At 40.9% G+C, this 18,709-nt stretch overlaps 2 protein-coding genes across 9 annotated transcripts; one reads left to right on the forward strand and one right to left on the reverse strand.

Annotated features, from left to right (window-relative positions):
* Positions 1-519: 519 nt before the first annotated feature.
* tpd52l1 (tpd52 like 1) lies at positions 520-15,711 on the forward strand. 8 transcript variants are annotated; one of them, XM_004542007.4, is made up of 11 exons: positions 521-675; positions 2,510-2,608; positions 3,705-3,908; positions 6,009-6,029; positions 7,087-7,202; positions 7,310-7,458; positions 9,497-9,598; positions 11,671-11,685; positions 12,229-12,267; positions 12,725-12,785; positions 13,943-15,711. In XM_004542007.4, exons 1-11 carry the CDS (start codon positions 657-659, stop codon positions 14,063-14,065), a joined length of 948 nt encoding a protein of 315 aa, XP_004542064.1. In that variant the 5' UTR covers positions 521-656; the 3' UTR covers positions 14,066-15,711. The 8 variants fall into 8 exon arrangements, with proteins under 8 accessions (XP_012772056.1, XP_004542064.1, XP_004542065.1 ...); XM_076873771.1 differs by lacking the exon at positions 521-675 and adding an exon at positions 687-1,397; XM_012916602.4 differs by lacking the exon at positions 12,229-12,267 and having other exon boundaries at positions 520-675.
* Positions 13,723-18,694, reverse strand: hddc2 (HD domain containing 2). The gene is made up of 6 exons (XM_004542009.4): positions 18,552-18,694; positions 18,056-18,177; positions 17,697-17,799; positions 17,557-17,625; positions 17,342-17,480; positions 13,723-17,267 (listed from the first exon to the last, which is right to left on the reverse strand). Exons 1-6 carry the CDS (start codon positions 18,627-18,629, stop codon positions 17,110-17,112), a joined length of 669 nt encoding a protein of 222 aa, XP_004542066.2. The 5' UTR covers positions 18,630-18,694; the 3' UTR covers positions 13,723-17,109.
* Between the last annotated feature and the right edge of the window lie 15 nt (positions 18,695-18,709).

Raw genomic sequence — 18,709 nt, forward strand, 5'->3', positions numbered from 1 at the left:
AACACACCAGTAAGAGCAAAGCCAACCTTATTTACTTTACTTAAGTACTTTAAAAACAGAAACCACTGACCAAAGTGTTAAACACGGGAATAAAAATACATTAGAAAAAATTACATGAATAAATATAATTAAATTACAGCACAAAATGAAATCGATTAAAAAATGTACAATTAGACATGAGTGAAATAATAAGTGCACAGACAGTGCAGAGGTGTAGTACATGCACTACTTTATATGTACTAGTAGCTCACAACATCCAAGATGGTTACATTTAAATATTTACCTTATTTTTATCTCTTTATTTGTATTTTTATGTTCCGGTTTGTTTGTTTTTTAATAATGAAAATGAAAATATTTCTCCACCTCCAACAAAGATTTATTTTCTGGACCTTTGTCGCTGTGGCATCTTCGTTGTGTCCACCGAGCGCAGCTTCCTGTGCACGGAGCAAATTAACTACATTAAAACTGCGCGCGCTCATTGGCTCGCGCTGCAGGCTCCGCCCGGGAACTGGCCCAGCGCGCGTGACATCCAAGGAAACTTGACACACGGACTGACCCGAGGAGCGGTGCAGCTGCCCGTGCGGCCGATCCTTGTTGACTCAGAGCGCGTTTTTTTTTTATTATTATTTGTTGTGAAGCTCACCTGTGCGTCGCTCATGGAAACCAGGCAGCAAGGTGAGTGAGTGCCGTTTCTTACCTCTCAGACCGGGATAACTGAATCCGCAGCGTTACTTTTTGTTTCCAGTTGATCTGATAATGAGTTGAACTTGAGTGTTGCACGCGCCACTGTTATGACGTCGCTGTGGGAATGGAGAAGAGGGGGGAAAAAAGTGTATAAAGCGGAGCATCTGCTGCTGCTTATGTCAGCTTCATCTGTTGCTGCATGGCGCCTTCAGTGTAAAGACTGTTTGTTGAGGGTGCTGCGTTTTTAAGAAGCAGTGCAACAGTTAAGAAGCTTCATGCACACACACGCACGCACACTGTAAGACGACATGGAAACTCCTGACCAAATCCTGGGCTGGCTACTGTTTACCCCCTCTATGTGGTGACTTTCAGGCTATTTGTGGAAGTTCTGCAAAGCCAGAATGCTTTCTATTCACCTCAGGAATTGGCTTAGCCCCCCTCCATCCTTCCCCTGTCCACTACCTTTGCGCTTTGGTCTGCTGCAGGTACTGCAGGAGATAAAATCACTGCTGCAAAAGGCTTTACAGAAGACGCATTGCTTTCGTTTTCTACAGCAGTGCAAAGAATCTGTGTTGTTTTTAGAGTACAGAGTGACTCCAAGCTATAGATAAATAATGTTGACTGACTGCTCAGACCAAATGAATTGTGAAAATGAAAGCTGGAGCTCGAGCAGTAGCTCTGCTTGTGTGGGATATAAAGGATTGCTTATTCAGGTAGGTAATTGCATTCTTTTGCAGTCTGATTCTAAATAGGTACCTGTTACAGCTAACAGGAAGCCGGAAAGGCTTAGAGAGGGAGGAAAAAGGGGGGAAAAGACTCTGATATGGGAATATGAACTTTATAATCAACTTATTTGTTTTTTATAAAGCAATACTTTTGGTTATATTTCATGGTTACCCATGTACAAGCAGCTGTAATGTCTGGAACAGGGATTTTTTTTGTGTTAACTGCTGTAAATGTTATGTGCAGTATCTACTGTTTGCCAGCTTTAATTAATTTTTTCAGCCGTATGACCATCCCCAAGCCTCTGATTTAGCATAGCCACATGACCGCTGGGCCGAATGGTAATCTTGTGACCAAAGGTATTTCACCCCCACAAAAAAGCAGGGGGAGGGAGGAGACACACAGAATGGACAGTAAAGAAGGAGACAATTTTCTTCTGAGCACCCTATGACATAAATCAGTGTTAGTGCTAAAAGACCCTCACAGTCTGGTATGACCTGCTTTGAGTAGCTAAAATCACACATGTTGCTGTATAAGACCCACCTCTGAGGAAATTATTCTTCTTTATTACCATAAAACATGCTTTTTAGATTAAAATGTATGCTCAGTGTTTTTCCACCCAAGTACGTGATCTTTTTCTTCCCTGGAAAAACTGTTTTTGCCAGTCAGCTTTGCCTCATTGTCAAAATGTGGAACCAGAGGGACATATTGTAAGTGAAACTGGCCTTATCCTGGCCAACTTCCTCCTGTAGTGCTGGAGTGTGGTGTAATGAGATTTCATCTGCAAGAAGGGAGCTTGTATTGCCTAATAGCTTCAGATATTCTTTCTGGATTGTTTCAAAGTTATACAAGATCCCATTGTGAACCCTCTGTGGCACTGATTTCTTCTTGGTCTGGGTCTCTAAATAATAAGAAGGAGCTACATCATGTTTAAAGAGCTCGGAGAAGTTCATATCAGTGGCACATAGGGTCAAAAGTCAGGTTTCCTGTTCCTGCACTGAGCTGGGCCTAACTACAGCTGTCAGGGAGGAGAAGTCTCCATGTTTGCATGTATAACCGGATTTCTTGTGTCCCCTCACCCTGCTGCCTTGCTCCGCTGCAGAGATGTACTCTAGTGTTCTGAGTGGATCAGTGGTGGACTGGGGCAGCATGGGCCCCGGAGAGGAATGGGTTGATTCAGCCATACACGAGGGAGAGCAGGGTAAGACTCAACTCTCCCAGTAAAGCAAAAGAAACCCGTAAATCCACCCTGAATCACAAAAAGCATAAAACCACGTCATGCAGTGGTGCTCTGAGCAATGCTGAAGCAGTAAAGGTGCAGAATGTTTAAAGGTGCCTGTCTATAGGAATTACTGGAGCACTTATTGCCCTTCTGTTATTCAGTGTTGATTTAATGAACAGTCAGATGAGTGAGTTTGGTCTGTGTGAATAAACCAACAAGTAAAAAGACAAAAAGACTGGAATTTTATTCCTTAAATTGAAGGGAAAGTCATTCCTTTCATTGAATTTGATATAACTTTACCCAAAGCAGCAGTGATCAGGCTGATTTGAGTGCATGATACCTGTTAAATCACAAATAATCTATTTTTTCAAAGACCTGAAATATGAATGTATATGTGGGAATGCATTTAAACCACACGAAATGTTTCTGCAATAGAACAGAAAAAGATATACTACGTGTAATATGACAGGTTTTTGCTCATAGCTACAGAAAATTATGGTCCACATCAGCCCTTCAGAGCATTTTAACATCTTCGGTGGATTGTTTCGGTATCGCGGTACACAACGTTACCGTTTCATTTAACACTCTCAGCTCTCACCAATTGTGTTTTCTTCCACCACATGCAGCTGTCTCCTTTAAAAAGCCTCCATAGGTTTTATGAAACCTTGTAAATGCTAACATTGTGTCTGCTGGGTGAAGTTTCGACGTCTTTCATCAGTTTTGGAAGAAAATGCAATTCTGTTACAGTGCAAACCATTTGAGGGATATACTGTATACGTAAAACCACTAGCAAAAAACGTTGGCAGTTATATGAGATGTTGCTGACTGATAGGATGATTTCCTTAGTATGAAATTACTCACATTCCTGTGTTTCCCTTAAACCAGTAAGCACTCTGTTCTGTCTGCAGGAACTTCCTGTATGCTTACAGGCAGTTTCACAGCCTGTGAGCTTTCCCACTTTTGCCTTTTTCCCCTTCCTTAAGATAAAATATTAAATAAGAACTAATTGCTTGCAAAATTAAAAATTCTGTTTTCCTCAGGTACTGAACATGTTTTAAACTGTGACTTTACTCAGGTTTGAATCAAGGTAAGCTTTACCCCTCTGATGAGGAGTCCCTTAGGAAAAGCTCATATGGTTTTACCTCCGTCGTCCAAAATGGGGAAAACCTGACAGAATGGGGTAAAACTTCACCCTCAGGGGACAGCCGGTGGGGTCACACATCAGTGTCTGACACCTGGGCCACGTCCACCGCTTGGGATATGCAGCTGGACAGCACAGGTGACAAGGGATGTAGATATAGAGCCTGTAGATTAGATCAGTCGTTCACTTTGGCTGAACATTTAAACCTACAGCTACCCCTAGGGCTTCTGTTGGCACAAGCAACATGGTAAGCATCAGGCAATCTGATCTGTGACAAAGCTATTAAAAACTAAATTCAGTCTTTTATCTCAGTAACGATTGAATCATTTGTATCTGCCGATACATGATTTTTGTGGTGTCCTCAAATGAGAATGCACTCAGAGGTGGCAGTGACTGTTGTTTATCACTCGTGTCACGTTAACATAATAGCCATCTAGAATTTCACATGGGATGTATCCCTAGCGGTTATAATTAAAAAGCAAACACACAGACCCCACTGTATATAATACAGTTTGCATTTAGTCTCAAATATAGACCACACTCAGCCTAACAGCAGCAACAAGGAAAATGCAATCAAACAATTAACCAATCAGATAAATTTAATAAATCCAAATTCCTGCAATTTTTGGGGGAATTTATTTTCTTTCTGTTACCAAGTGTCTACAATATGTTAAGTGTTCAATCAAAAGTTTTTTTTGTTGTAGAACATAGTTTTTATATTGTATATTGTATTATAAAAACAACATGAAATTAGCATTGTAACTTTTCACAAAGTTTAATCTTCTCGTTGTTAGATGTTGCCTGCACATTTCTAGTGGCCCACTGCTCCTGTTTAATTAAAAAGTGTCAGTCACACAGGCCTAGAGACCAGTTTTTGACACCTGGCAACCTCTGGTTGCTAGGGAAACGTGTTTTTCTGAACTGGTTGCTGTTGCCAGGTGAAGTCAGTCGCGGAGAACGTCCCACAGCTAAAACTTGCTTGTGATTGCTTTTGTCACTAGCAGGTTGTCACCGTCCACTGTAGTTTGCATGGAAGACACAGAGACTTGCCTGCAAACACTTGCTAACAAACCACTGAGCTTCAGCAACATTTGAAAAAGTGTGACAGCAATTAGACACGGAGAAATCAAATGCTGTGTATTATCGCAAAACTTTTACTTTGAAGGCGACCAATCATCGCCTCTACTGCAGTAGCACCGTTTCTTTGAAACCAGTTTCTTGCTAGCGACTGCCAGCAACCACTTGCCAGCCAGTCAGAGAATACACATTTTTCCTTTGCAACCACTGCTTGTTTGAGGATCCCCAACTGGTCTCTAGACCTGTGTGAAGACCTGGGAAATTGAGATTGTCAGTACCTGATCTTACACTGAATCTTGTTTTCAATGTCTGTCTGTTTGATTTTACCCAATGAACATTAACCTTTCTGCAGGTTATTCCCCTTTCACTCTTATCTATATTTCACTGTCAAATAAAGGCATAAGATGCCTTATAACTACTCTTAACCAGGGTATTTCTTAGCTAAAGCAATATTTTGGTGGACCTCAAAGGTTTTGGACAGACAGACATAGCTTAGGTCTTTAAAAAAAAAGTTAGCTAAAAGGAAATCAAGGTTAGCCAAAAAATTGCAAAAATCATCAGCTAACAAGTAAAGAACAGCACTCAAATGTGGTCATTCATAGCTACCTTGCAGTGGTTTTTACCTTTATATTCAAAAGCACTTTGAAAAGAAAACATAATCTGTACCTTGCAGACGAACTTCAGCAGAGATGGTGTGTTGTGTTGTGTAGTGTTTTGTTTCCCAAGCTTTACCAACTCTGGTAGAAAATATCTAAACCGGGGCTCTGCCTGGCTTTTTAAGGCTGTGTAAACAGGGACACTGCTTTCTGAGTGCACTTAAGACAGACATGAAAAGCTTCTATTGAAACCGCAGGGGTTTAAAATCTCATTGTCCTCCTGCTGTGTAATGTTAGCAGAAAAAGCTCTTTACTGTAGAAAGACCTGGAACGGACTGAACTGCTGCAAGCTGTGCTTGAGTTTCGTGCTGTACGCTGTTTTTGTGTGTGAGTTTGCTGCATGAGCTGCTGCTGTGTCCCCTTTAACCTTAGTTTTCAAAGAACTGAACTGCTGATATGTTAAAGTAGCCACTACAGTCAGTGGAGAGTGGCGACACAGTGCAGTACATTAGTCTTTACTAACCTCACTGTCCCCTCACCTGTCTTATAATGCGGCCACATCAAGAGAGGGGACACCTCACCGCAGGTACGTGAAAACGTTTTACTTCCATCCTGTCGAAATGGCGTCTGAGTCAGCATTTAAAGGGATAACTTTAAGTGTTCATTGACACACGACTTGCGTGTATTTACCTTTCTTGCGTTGTGTGTACACTGCCCTCCTGCTGTTTCCTGGTACTGTGTGCTGCTGTTAAGCCCTTTACAAATATCATAAAAGCAAATGGTGCAACAGTATAAGACGGATCATACTAAAATAGTCTAAGCGAGTTCACCTTCAGCTCATGCTTTATTTTGGGTGTTTGCACCTCTCTGCAACTATTATTTCAATAGAATTAAAAGGTAAATAAACATTGCTAATCAGAAAGCGTCATTTACTGTAGTTGTTTCATTCTGTTTGTGTATCTGAATTATGTGTGTGTTCTGTCCTGTCTAATCATATTTCATTTCTTATAGCTCGTAAGTTGGGCAGACGGCTGCGATGCTGCTCTTGTAAGCAAGCGGAGGTTTTACATAATGTCTTTAATCTCAATTCAACGCTTTTCCCCAAGCGCATGTTTTTCATTTGCTACAAAACTGAAAATCAATCACTGCAACTTAAAATTTGCTCTCCTCCCCGAAGTCTCAACCCATCTTGTTTGAGTGTGCGTTAGTGTTTGTGTTTGCCCGTGGTGTTGGTCAGCAGAGTTTAAGCACGATAATCCACATCAGTTAAGCCAGATTAGGGCACTACAGGCTGCAGCCTCAGATTACATAACTGTCAGAGACACGATCAGAGATGGAGACAGACACAGAAAACGTGGAAAAAGCAGAGTCAAAAAAAACAATGAAGCAGAAAAAGGCAGAATGAGGCATGGATGCCAGATTGTCTCTGACATGGCTCATTTAAAAATACACGATGGCAACAAAACAAGTAACAATACCAGGAAATAAATCGGCGCCAAGTACAGATTTACTGGTGGTCAGAGACCAGATTTTCACCTTGAAATGTTGAATTCACACCTTGTCATTAGGGTGTCGTCAGTTTTAAGGTCACACATGGACACGCTAAAGTGCATTTATGGTGCCTTTGTGTGTGTTTCACACAGGTTTTCTAGATTCGGAGCCACTGAGAGAGGCTGATGAAGACTTTGTGTCAGACGTCAACCTGAGCGCCTCCATGACGGAGGAAGAGAGGGAGGAGATTCAGCAAGAGTTAGCTAAAGTAAACACACACAAGAACACAAATATATCTTTAGCATTAGGATGATGACTTTTTTATCTCGGTCTATGAAGTCACTTTAGAAGCTGTGTCTTTCTGTGCATGTCCAGCTGGAAGAGGAGATCGGCACACTGAGGCAGGTTTTGTCTTCCAAAGAGAAGCAGCATGCGGAGCTCAAACAGAAACTGGGCATCACTCCTCTGAGCGAGCTCAAAACCAACTTCAGCAGAGGCTGGCACGACATGCAGAGCTCAGTAGCGTAAGTTACAGTGTGTGTGTGTGAGAGAGAGAGGCTACATCACACAGCTAAGAAACAAAGAAAGAATTTGTGTGCTTAATAAGGTGTGTGTTTCGAAGTGTACACGGCAGAATGGCTTTTATGTTAGCTGTAAACACTGATGCCCTTCATAGGACACACTCAAAGTAATCACACAAAGAGCAGGTTTCTCTCTTCTTAACAGCCAGCATTGACTATCCAAAACGAGTGCCAGATATCAAAAAGCTAATTAAAAAAACATAATGTTCTGCTCCTGGCTGCACAGCATGTGTGTGATTTGTTATCTTTGTTGTGCTCACTGTAACAGACACCATAAACCTGATCAAAACACATCACCCAGTGCTGAAGGCTATGGTTGTCCTCAGTGCACAATTAGTAGTACATGTTCCCTTTAGCAGCTGGAAGTCATTGTACTGTACTATGATTTTCTTTTAAATGTCACTTCCCTACCTGTAACAGGAAACATTTATTGTTTGTGTACTTCTCTTTTTTTTAAAGAGAAGTTGTCGGTGTATTTCTGAAAAAAAAATTCCCTTAAAGAAATATTGATTTCAACTGTGTGCTTTAAAAAGTGTACAACTATCTACCAACCTAATAGTGAATGAAATGGTACAAAACGTGCAGCCCTGCAGGTTTTAGGTTTGATTTTACCGGGGCTTTGATGTTCATGCAGATCTGCAGGAGTTGATCTTATTTAAAGATTAATAGGAATAGTTTGGAGTTTGGGGAAATGTGCTGGTTTTCTGTTCTTTCCAAAAAATCTCAGAGGGTGACAAATTAAAAGGAAAACAGAAAGCCTCGACCTCCATAGTAAGAAGATCTGGTGGTTCTGTAATGCTCTGCATGCATGGCACTGCGATCGACTCAGGCTTGTAGGACAAGCAGGGATAGTTAACGGATGGAAAAACATGATGGTTTAGCAGTTAAGTGCAAAGTGATCAAATTTACCCAGTGATCCTACATTTCTATCTCAAAAGGAGTGTTTTTTTTTTTCAAAGATAACATCCAGATGGTTGGATAAAATGAAAAGTAGTGAATCGTGCCCAGTCACCACATCTCATGTGAATCCGGTGCTTGTTACACTGCGTTCCTTATCACTGTGATCGGGAATGTTTTCTATAAGAATTATTTTTATCCCTTCACTAGACCTTCAGAGACATGCTAGGACAGACTGAAGCTGTTCTGGCAGCATGTATTAACCTAACACCTTAGCAGGAACCCAAATACTATTGTGTTGGGTTTTCCTTTTAATTTTTCATTTATCTGTACAAGACCAGGTGATAATAGTTAGCTCCAAAGATACTTGGTAAGTCTCTTGATGGGAATACTAAGCTAAAGAGCCATCTTCTCATCTCCAAAATGTTGTTTCTGTAAGATCTTTTAGTGTCTCTGTCTCCAGAGAAACAATCAAATTTTCTGATCAGATGGTCAGCACTGAGCTTTTATCCAGACAGCAAGAGACAAAGAAGAGCAAGAGGATAGTCTCTGAAGGCCAGCTTTCTTATCCAGTTACACTTTTCACCGAAGATCACCTTACACACAGACTCCATCCTCATCTATAATGAACCAGGGTGACCACAGCAATGTGTGGTGTTAGAGAAACTGGGCAACACAGACATGCGAGAAGCTGTGATAGACGATCTGGAAGCAAACAGGCCCAACATAAATTCATGTCAAATTTCTACAATACAAAAAAGCAAAGTAGAGCCTTAAAGTGATGTGTTCGCCTTTTTACTTAACGCTAACAAATAATTTCAAAATAAGCTAGATGGTTATTTTTATTACCAGTGATTGAAGTGAGGCTTTGTAAAAATAATTGCACATATGAATTATCAGCTAAAGGAATCACCCAACGTGAACTGTGACTTATTCCATTTGCTCCTGTAAAACCTCAGTAGTGCAAGTTTTAATTACAGCATGTTCATGCTTTTGTTTTCTCCGAACAAGCCTGTGTTGTGTATGCGTCTTTATCTTTCACTGCACGCACCTTTGTGTGTTTTGTTTTGGGGGGTTTTGGCAGCTACAAGAAGACATCAGAGACGCTTTCCACAGCGGGACAGAGAACCTCGGCAGCCTTCAGCACGCTCGGCAGCACCATCACCAGGAAGATTGGAGATATGAGGTACAGACTGATGGTCACATGTTCATTGAATTTCCTGCTTCACACTTGCCAAACAGCTTTAACAGTGACAGTAGTTGTATGCAAACCGTGTGGCCACAGTCACCCAATGAATTTGGTTGTTCTGTGGACACATGGCGTTGCCTTCTGTGACACCCGATCTGCAAACGGTTTTAAACATAGATTAGATAAACTGTTTCAAATGTCTAAAGTCATCTTGCCTCTTCAGTGAAGCATGTTCGCCAAATAGTGTGATAAATGTCGTCCTTCTGCAGAGGAATATGTGCTAATGAATCGAAGCCCTTGTTTGTGAAGGTTTTCAGTCATTGTTTGTCTAAAAGTGGATTTTATCTTAATAAAAGCTGTGCTAGTAGTTCTGCTGACAGGTCAAGAGCATCTTGTATTAAACCAGGCTTCCTTTGTCTAAACACATGGATTGATCCCATTAATTGCTTTAGTCTTTGAACTTTTTCACCATTCAGTCTTTAAATGTTGTTCATGTGTGCTTGTAGCTCACAAAAGATACCATTTAAATGTGCCCGTTGCAGGCACTTGATCATCTTAAAGCTCCATTATCGGCTCATCTGTGTAACTTACACAAGCATTCCGGTTGAACCCATCTGCCCCGCGTGCGCCTCCACTTTTAACCAGCTCGGTGACACTTTCTATCTGTGCTACCCATCTCTGTGTCTCAGACAGCAGAGTTTTGACTCTTGGTCTAAACAGTTCAAGGCAGCATCAGATTATGTAAGAAGCACTAAGCTGCTTTCTGAGTCAAAGGGCTCGAGGCAGCAGCTGTCTCCCTCGGTCACTTTCTGTTGTTGTTGAGCTGACAGTCTGCATTGCTCTGTTTGAGAGACGGATACACACACACACACACACACACACACACACACAATGTTGGGGTGTTTTGCAGGAAAGCATGTGTCCCTGTGTTAAATGTGCACAGATGACTGCGTGACAGCGCAATGGTGATGCAAAAAAACAAAAAAAGCTTTTGAAGGTTAGGAACCAAAAGCCCAGTGAGGACATCACAATGTCACCAGGCCCATGTTGCTAGTGCTTCATAATAATAATAGTTCATATTAATAATGTAATAGTGGTGAAATCAATCAGAAGTCTTTTCTGCAGACAGTTTGGCTTTCTTTGGCTTTAAGTGGAAGCACAATTACACTTAATTATTCTATACCAATACTGTACTTATATACTTTTTATACTATTCTAATTATACAATTAAAATTATACTATACTTTCAGTACTTCCCTGTGTAATTTAATGTATCCTTTTTTGAGGATATCAATTGCAGAAAAGCAACAACTTATTATCTTTGGTATATTCCAGCATGTTTGGTCTAGAGTTACTGTTCCCACGGAGGTATGTTCTCACACTCTACACAGGTTTGGTTTGTGTGGGCATGAACTTATTCGAATATTTTTGCTGTGGATATCTATCTATCTATCTATCTATCTATCTATCTATCTATCTATCTATCTATCATGATCATTAACAAAAAAATGTTGAAAGGTTTAACTTGCAACATTTAGTAATGAACTATAAATACTGGATGTGCCACAAAATGTTCATGCAAATATGAATAGGAGCTGCCTGTCTGGTATAACATGTGTTAATGCTGTGCAATTAACACTGACCAATGACGCCAAAAAAAGCAACCCACAACCTACAGAAAATCACGTTACAGGTAGATTAATAGAAACAAACTGTCAAATCAAGTCAGTCTGTAACACAGTTACAAAGATGATTTACACTGTTGTTTGTCAACCGAGTTCCACAGCTGGGTTTCCAGTCACTGTGACACTGTTTCCCTTGTTCTTCTTCTGTTTTCTTCTTCTAACACAGATTGTTTACACATGTTTTAAGAGTCAAGTTTCAAAGAGTTGGTTACTTGTGTTACCTAAAATAAGTGTAGTAGTCGTAGTTTGCCTTTTGTAGTTAAATAGTTTTGTATTGATATTAATGTTTGGTAAAGTGAATTTGACAGAGTGTGACTGTAATGCTGACATCGGCTTGTCCAAGTATCCTAAAATGTTTTTCCGTCTTTTTTCATGCTTCCTAAGATCCAACTCCATAGGGTAAGGAGCCACACAGTAGATTTTATCAAAGTAAGGAGTCTGTTGCAGTGAGTAGATCTCAGTCAGATCAGCTGATAGCACTAACTGGACAGCACAGTATGGACTCAGTCAGGTTCTGGTCTGAGCCCAGAATCACATCAGTTTTGTTTTCGGGGAGAGAAACTGTCTTCCTGACTGAGTCACATGAGTGGCTGCACTTCCCTGTGCAGAGAGTGCTAAAGCTAAGCTAATAAAAAACAAATTTAGGACCACATTGGATTTTTCAGTTTTAAATTAATAGCTTTATTTAATAAATCTATTGAAGAGAGATTAATGAAAATACACGAGAAACTCTGGAGTGGCTGCTGCTAATTCCTTGCTTGCATATCTTTTGACATGTAACTGCTTTCCTGTACGTAATCCTCTGTCACACTCTGCACATGCACAGCATCAGGACAGAACAGCTAAGCACTGCTCTGACTCTTGGCTTTGTTTCTGGTTTGGTGAGTGCGTGTAACCTGTGTTAATCATTAACTCTTCTCTCACCACGCTCTCCGGGGACAGTTACTCTATCAAACACTCTATGAGCATGCCTGCTATGAGGTAACCACTCTGTGCTTTTGTGCGTGTCTTTGTGTGTGTGTGAGTGAGAGAGAGATGTTTATATGTGAGATGATCATTTAAAATTTGAAGTTTTTGTGTATTAACACAAAAAAATCCTGTGCAGTCTTTAGGAGTTAATGCAACGCTTGCACTGCTTTGTATTTAGTTAAAGGCACTCTGACCCTGACACACCTGGAAAAATACCTGGTGTGTTTTTTTTCCACATGCTCACTTCTTCAGGTCATTTTGACTTTTTTGTGTTGCAGTACCAAAAAACCCCCATTGTGTTATTTCAGAATATTTTACAAATCAAACATGACCCCTTTTTGAATAAGGGCGCTGCCAAAAGTAGCTTCTTCTATTTCAGAAGAGGATTTCACAAATAATTGTGTGCTCATGTGATAAGACAGCAAAATGTGGTTTATTTTTTAATAATCTTTCCCTCCCTTTTTCACAGAAACTCTCCCAGCTTCAGGTCTTTTGAAGAGAAAGTTGAGAACACAGTTTCCACTATCAAGGTAACCATGTGTGTGTGTGAGAGAGAGATTTAGCATTATAAAGTGATAACATGTGAAAAGCCTCAAACAGAGTGTGTTTGCCTTAAAAGTAGTCTCACTTAATCCGAGGCATTTAGGGGCACTTTTGAATGTTTTTCAAGATAAACTAAAAACTATTTCATGTGAACGCTGCACATAAAGAAGCTGGTCAGGTTGCAGCTTCTAAGTACTGACGCATAAAACAAAGTACTATAATTAGTGTGTAATTATGAGCCTACACTCTGACAGGGAACCCACTGATTACTGACATTTATAGTGATACCAAAACAAGTCCTAAGAGTCCAGAGGAGTGTACTAGGAAGCAACATTCATGGGTTAGTAAGCTGTGAAACTGACCCTGTTTTTACCCAACTAGATCACCAGAGAGGTTTACATTAAGAGTTTTGGTTTTCAAATTGACTGAAAGCACATTTTCACTCATTCATGTATGGATGCTTTAAATGTGATGTAAATGATCAGTTTGGTACATGATTTCTTGGCCTAAGACACAATTTTTGTATTTTTTCCGCTGTACACCATCACAGAGGATTTTAAATCAAACAATAAAGCTGTGATTGAAGTGCAGACTTTCAGCTTTAATTCAAGAGGCTTTACAAAACAGCTGCATTAACGGTTCATGAATTACAAACAGTGGCTGAAAAGTAACTGGAAAATTCACTGACAAGCGGTTCTGTAATCAGGTGACTCGTGTTCCCTTATTTAATGACAAACAAAGCAGACACAATAGCTGAAGTTTCAAAGTGTAAAGGCCCACCAGAGCATCTCAAAGTTATCCAGGATGTGGTGATGTTCACGGGTTATACAAATTTGTTAGTTTGTCCAGTTACTTTATGAGCCTCTGAAAATGTAAATTCTTAAACAGTTAATGGCATTTTGAATCAAAGTTGAATATCTGTACTTTAATCACATGTTGATTATTTGATTTGAAATCTGCTGTGGTGGTCGGCAAAGTTGGAACAAAAGCTGGTGAAATGACTCCTGTTTCCATGTACACGCCCTGCAAATGCCCGACAGCTTCAGTCTTTGTAAAAGTCTGCCACCTTGAGTCGACTCTGTAGCACCACAGAACAAGAACGACAGCTTCAGTGACACTTTTGTGCCTTTGTTTCTTGTCCCAGACAAAGGTTGGCGGCACCGGGAGTGGGGGCAGCTTTGAGGACGTCCTGTCATCCGCAGCGCACGCCAGCTCACAGGACACGCCCACCAACAACTTGATGGACAGCTCTGAGAGGCAGTGTTAAGGCTCCACCCGGACCACGAGCCAGGGCTTAAACGGGAACTCCGCTGCCGATGTGTCGCAGCACTTTAACTCAAAGCTCTGACTGAAACAGTGCACAACACCTTTTGATCCTTTGTGTCAAGGCGCTTTTGCAGAATACAGATTGTCTTAAAACCTAAATAATTACATTTACCCAAAATGACCCCTAAGGCTGCAGTCGTCTTCTTTTATTTTAAAAGATCAACTCTAAACCTCATATGATACGGGGACTAATGAGAGCAAGGAGCCTATAATGTTTTCCTTCTATTTATAGTGTTGAAGGGTTTTTAGTGGATTTGATGAATGCCATCTGTCCTCCAGAGGTTTCCTAACCACGTTACACCACAGATGTTGATGAGATGGGGTTGGGGAGGAGCAGCTAGCAGATAGGCCTTAAATGACCTGAAACATGACATGAAACGAGTCTGAGCTGATTACACATCAACTTCAGGAGACAGACTGAACCTAAACCCCGCATATCGAGCTGGTACTTTCTTCTTCTTCTATTTGGCACATTTGTGCTCATGTAGTTCACTCGGCTGTCAGATCACAGCTGGGTTTCCCCAGACACAAAACAAAAGGCCGATTCCTCCGTGAGATGTGTAAATTTAAGACAAGTGGAAAAAGTGACAGTAGATGTTCAACACCGCATCAGTATGAGAGTTTTAAAACAGCTACCTTTCTTTATTAGGACAGCAGAAAACTGCTGTTTCACATCTTTACTAGAAATATGTTTGTGATTTAAAAAATTAAGTAATTTTATTACTTAATGCTGTAAAAATGTGACCAATCAACCTGAACATCCTGGGTGACATTTGTATAAAGGATTTTACACTACTACAGAAGATCTAGCTCCTCGGGTTTCACTGTGGCATCTAAAAACATTTTGTCGTCGGCATTTCACGATATATACTCAGTGTACTGATATACACATGGGGTTGGGGAGGCGCAGCCAGCAGTCAGCTGGGAGTTGCAGCTGGGGTCTGTTTGAATATCTAAATGCAAACTGTGAGAGCAACTACAGGAAGCAGTGGTGTATATGTGAAAAAGCATCAGTGCGACATGATGTATCATCGGGAGCACAATTCTTGGCTGTAAATGTGACGCATTAATCCAGCGAATGCTGTTACGCATGTAGTGAAACTACATGAGCTCAGATTTTAACGAACATTTTAACGCTGAAAAATTGAATTCAGTGTCACTATAACTAAAATGTTGGTGCCGTAAACGATGAGAATGATCTTTGCAACTATTCAAATCTGCTCTGTGTGGCAAACTCATTACTTTGTCTTTGTATTATTTGCAGTAAATAATCGTTTGTGTTTTGTAGTTTTTACTTTCTCTTCCATGTGTTAAACTTTTGTTTTTGGTCCTCTCCCATGAGAAGATGCTTGGCCCTTGAAATACATTCAATAAAATCCATAAACAGAAACAGACTCACTAAAAATAACTCGTTCTGTTCTGTCTTTGGAAAATTGATTTCAATAAACCTTTTATGTAATAAATGTCTTTACAGCATAAACACAAAAAGACATAACTGTGACCATCATGTACAATAACACTGTATGTGAATGATCAATAACTGTTTTTATGACTTTAGTATGTATAATAAAGATTGTTTGAACCAAACCTGATGTCACTCTACAGTTTCAACAGCACTCTGGAAAAGCATGAGGAAAACAGAACAAACATTAATACCTGCAGAATACTAAAATAATCGTTTATCTGCAGCATTGTTTCTAAAACACACCTATCATTTATGGACTACAATGTAATGGTGCAGCGACACTGTTGCATTAAAGTATCTGAATTTCAGAACCAGGACCACGTCTCTAAACACGCCACTTCCTGTTCTTATCTATATATGATCACCCAGTTCTGCAAGCTGTTTTCATGCCCCATCCTACCTGCCATTTTTCAATTCTTTCACTTCTGCCAGGATCTGCCAGGCCCGGGAGCCGCCGCCAGTCCCCTTCAAGGCCTTACCCAAACCACAGCTCAATTCATGTGTTGTTGTGCACAATCGTAACGAGACAACGTTTGGTGAGCAAACTGATATTAAATCAGCTCAAAAGAAAATCACTGGACACACTTAGCTCGACAAAGCTACCTTCTAATTCAGAGCAAGCCAAGAGCTCAGTCATGAATAAAAATAAGACCACAACCTCCTTCCATCTATAAAGAAATCAGTGTCTGGTATTGATTTTTTCATTTTCTTAAACCAGCTGCAGCTTGAGGTGATTAAATGCTTGCTCAAAGCTTGAAGGTGTTGCATACACGCAACTGCTTGATTGCACGATGATTGCAAACGTCAGCTTTTAGGAGGCAAGCTGTCTGCAAACAGTCGCATCCGCCAGTCAGTCTCAGAGACTGTGGAAGGTTTGCAGATAATTTCTGTCTAATTTAAAAATGCAGAACGACTGAGATCAGTCTGAAGGAATCTTTGACAATAACTGATATCAGACCTACTCCACCACCTTATTTGTTCAGCCAATCACAGATCTAATCACACCAGCACAGGTGAAAAGTTTAAAGCACCAAATTAGTTAAGATGAGAGCCCTCGCCACAGTTATAAATGTGATGCCAAACTTGGGTTTTGAAGCCTCTAAGTTTACTTTCAGGAGCCAAGTGTGAGCGCATCTTTTTTAGATTCATACCTGATTCACATTCAAGTATCAAACACTAAAGATGTACATGTATATCAAATAACTGAAAAACACAAGCTGTCACAAATACAAGATCAAGAAATGGCGTTACTAGAGAATATGTAAACGTAGCGGTTCCTTAAAAGTCATTTGCTACTTCAAATCTTCAGTCTTTGCTTTAACTTTGTCTTGGTTTAAAATACGCAATAATGTGTGTAAACTGAAAACATATAAAACAATGACTAAAACAATGAACTGGTGTGATTTAGACAAAAAAAACAAAAACAATATTACAGCTTGTGCGTCCCTGTACAGACTGTTTGTCTGAATCCAGCATCTCTGTCTACCTGAGAAGTCCTGTTCACTGTGTGCGTGTTACAGTCAGGAAGCGTGTGACGTTGTGTGGTCTTTTTCAGGCACCGAATCAGCAGCCTGCGATGGCTCAGACGTCTTTGTGCCATCTGTGTTGGTCATGTGACTTTCTCGGTCTTTGTTCATAGAGCTGACCAGCTGGAGAACGTCCGGGTGGTGGAAACGACCTAAAGACAGCCCAGCAAGATCAGAGCGAGTAGAAAAATGGGTAAATGCTACGATAGACGTGCTGGAGACGTACCGGCTGTGGAGTCAAAGAACTCCTGCAGTCTTCCTGGTGTTCCCTCCAGCTCCTCATACTCGTGCGCCTGCAGGATCATCTCCAGCTGGTCAAACTGTTTCACCAGCCGGGCCTCTGCGCTGCTCTGAGTTTCATATTCCTGCACAAGGACAAAGCATCCCGATTATAAAGCACATGGCCAGGAAGCAACAAATGCCATGTTTGCAGAGACGTACTTCCCACAGTGTGTAGATTTCCTGTCTGAGAGCCTCCGGAAGAAGACTCGTTAGTTGCTTCATCGCTTCCTGAAAGGCAAGGAGAAGTTACAACTACAGCCAAGTTTAGTATTTGCCTCCTTTATGATGAAGTCGCTTGCCTCTTCTCTCCTGTGTTTCTCTGCTTTGCTGATGTTATCTGATGGCGCGATGTCTCCCACAATGCACTCTGCCATGTCGTGAACCAGAGCCAGCTTTATGCACCTGGAGACACAAGAGTTCACAACAACAGTCAAGGTCCTTTATACTGCAAGCTAAAAACCTTGCAATATGAAAGAGCAATTCCTTGTGATCTCCTATGAGCAAGTACATGGCGACAGCTGTCGCCATGTCGGAAAGGAAGAAGTCCCTTTTAACAGGAAGAGACCCAGAGCACATAAAAAGAGGAACATTTATATGTTTTTCAGCTTTCCTTTTAGATAATGGTGTAAAAACTGATTTTCAGGTGTATGGGACCCACCTGTCCCTGTCCACTGTGGGGTCAGTGATGGTCAGAGACATCATGGCCATGCGGTACATGTGGTCGGACACACTCTCCGGCTTCTTCACATTCCTGTACACCCAGCCGGTCCGCGGCACCCTCTGCGAGTAATATCAGCCATCAGTGACACACATGCAGATATCTGTCTCATAACTGGTTCATCAGGGGTTTTTTGGGGGACACTCTGTGTGCAGATACTGACTTCACTGTGTTTGATAACTCGTCGTGAGTGCAAGTAGGAATAGTTTTAAGTTTTTTGTTTGTTTGTTTTTGCAGGTAAAGCGGGTAAGCAGACCTAAAAGATAATATATCTCTGGCTTCTGGTGATAGATTTTTCTGGCTTTCCGTTGTGGGGAAATACTGTACACTAAAGGTTTGGTGGCAAAAAACACACGAAGCTGCAGGAACATATCACATGTACACATCTACAATAACAACATAGAGGTGTCTTGGTTCTCTTTCTATAATAACTCACTTTCAATTGTCCGATAAGTTTCATAAACTGCAGCATTTTACTCATGCCGGCTGTTTTGTCCGCGGTGGCCGCCATCATGATCCGCCGACCCGGATACAGAAAGACTGAGTTTGCTGATGTAATAGCGCAAAGCAGCCGCTGGATGGCAGCATACACAA

This window comes from Maylandia zebra, linkage group LG15 (assembly GCF_041146795.1).
Source record: "Maylandia zebra isolate NMK-2024a linkage group LG15, Mzebra_GT3a, whole genome shotgun sequence".
Classification (NCBI taxonomy): Eukaryota; Metazoa; Chordata; class Actinopteri; order Cichliformes; family Cichlidae; genus Maylandia; species Maylandia zebra.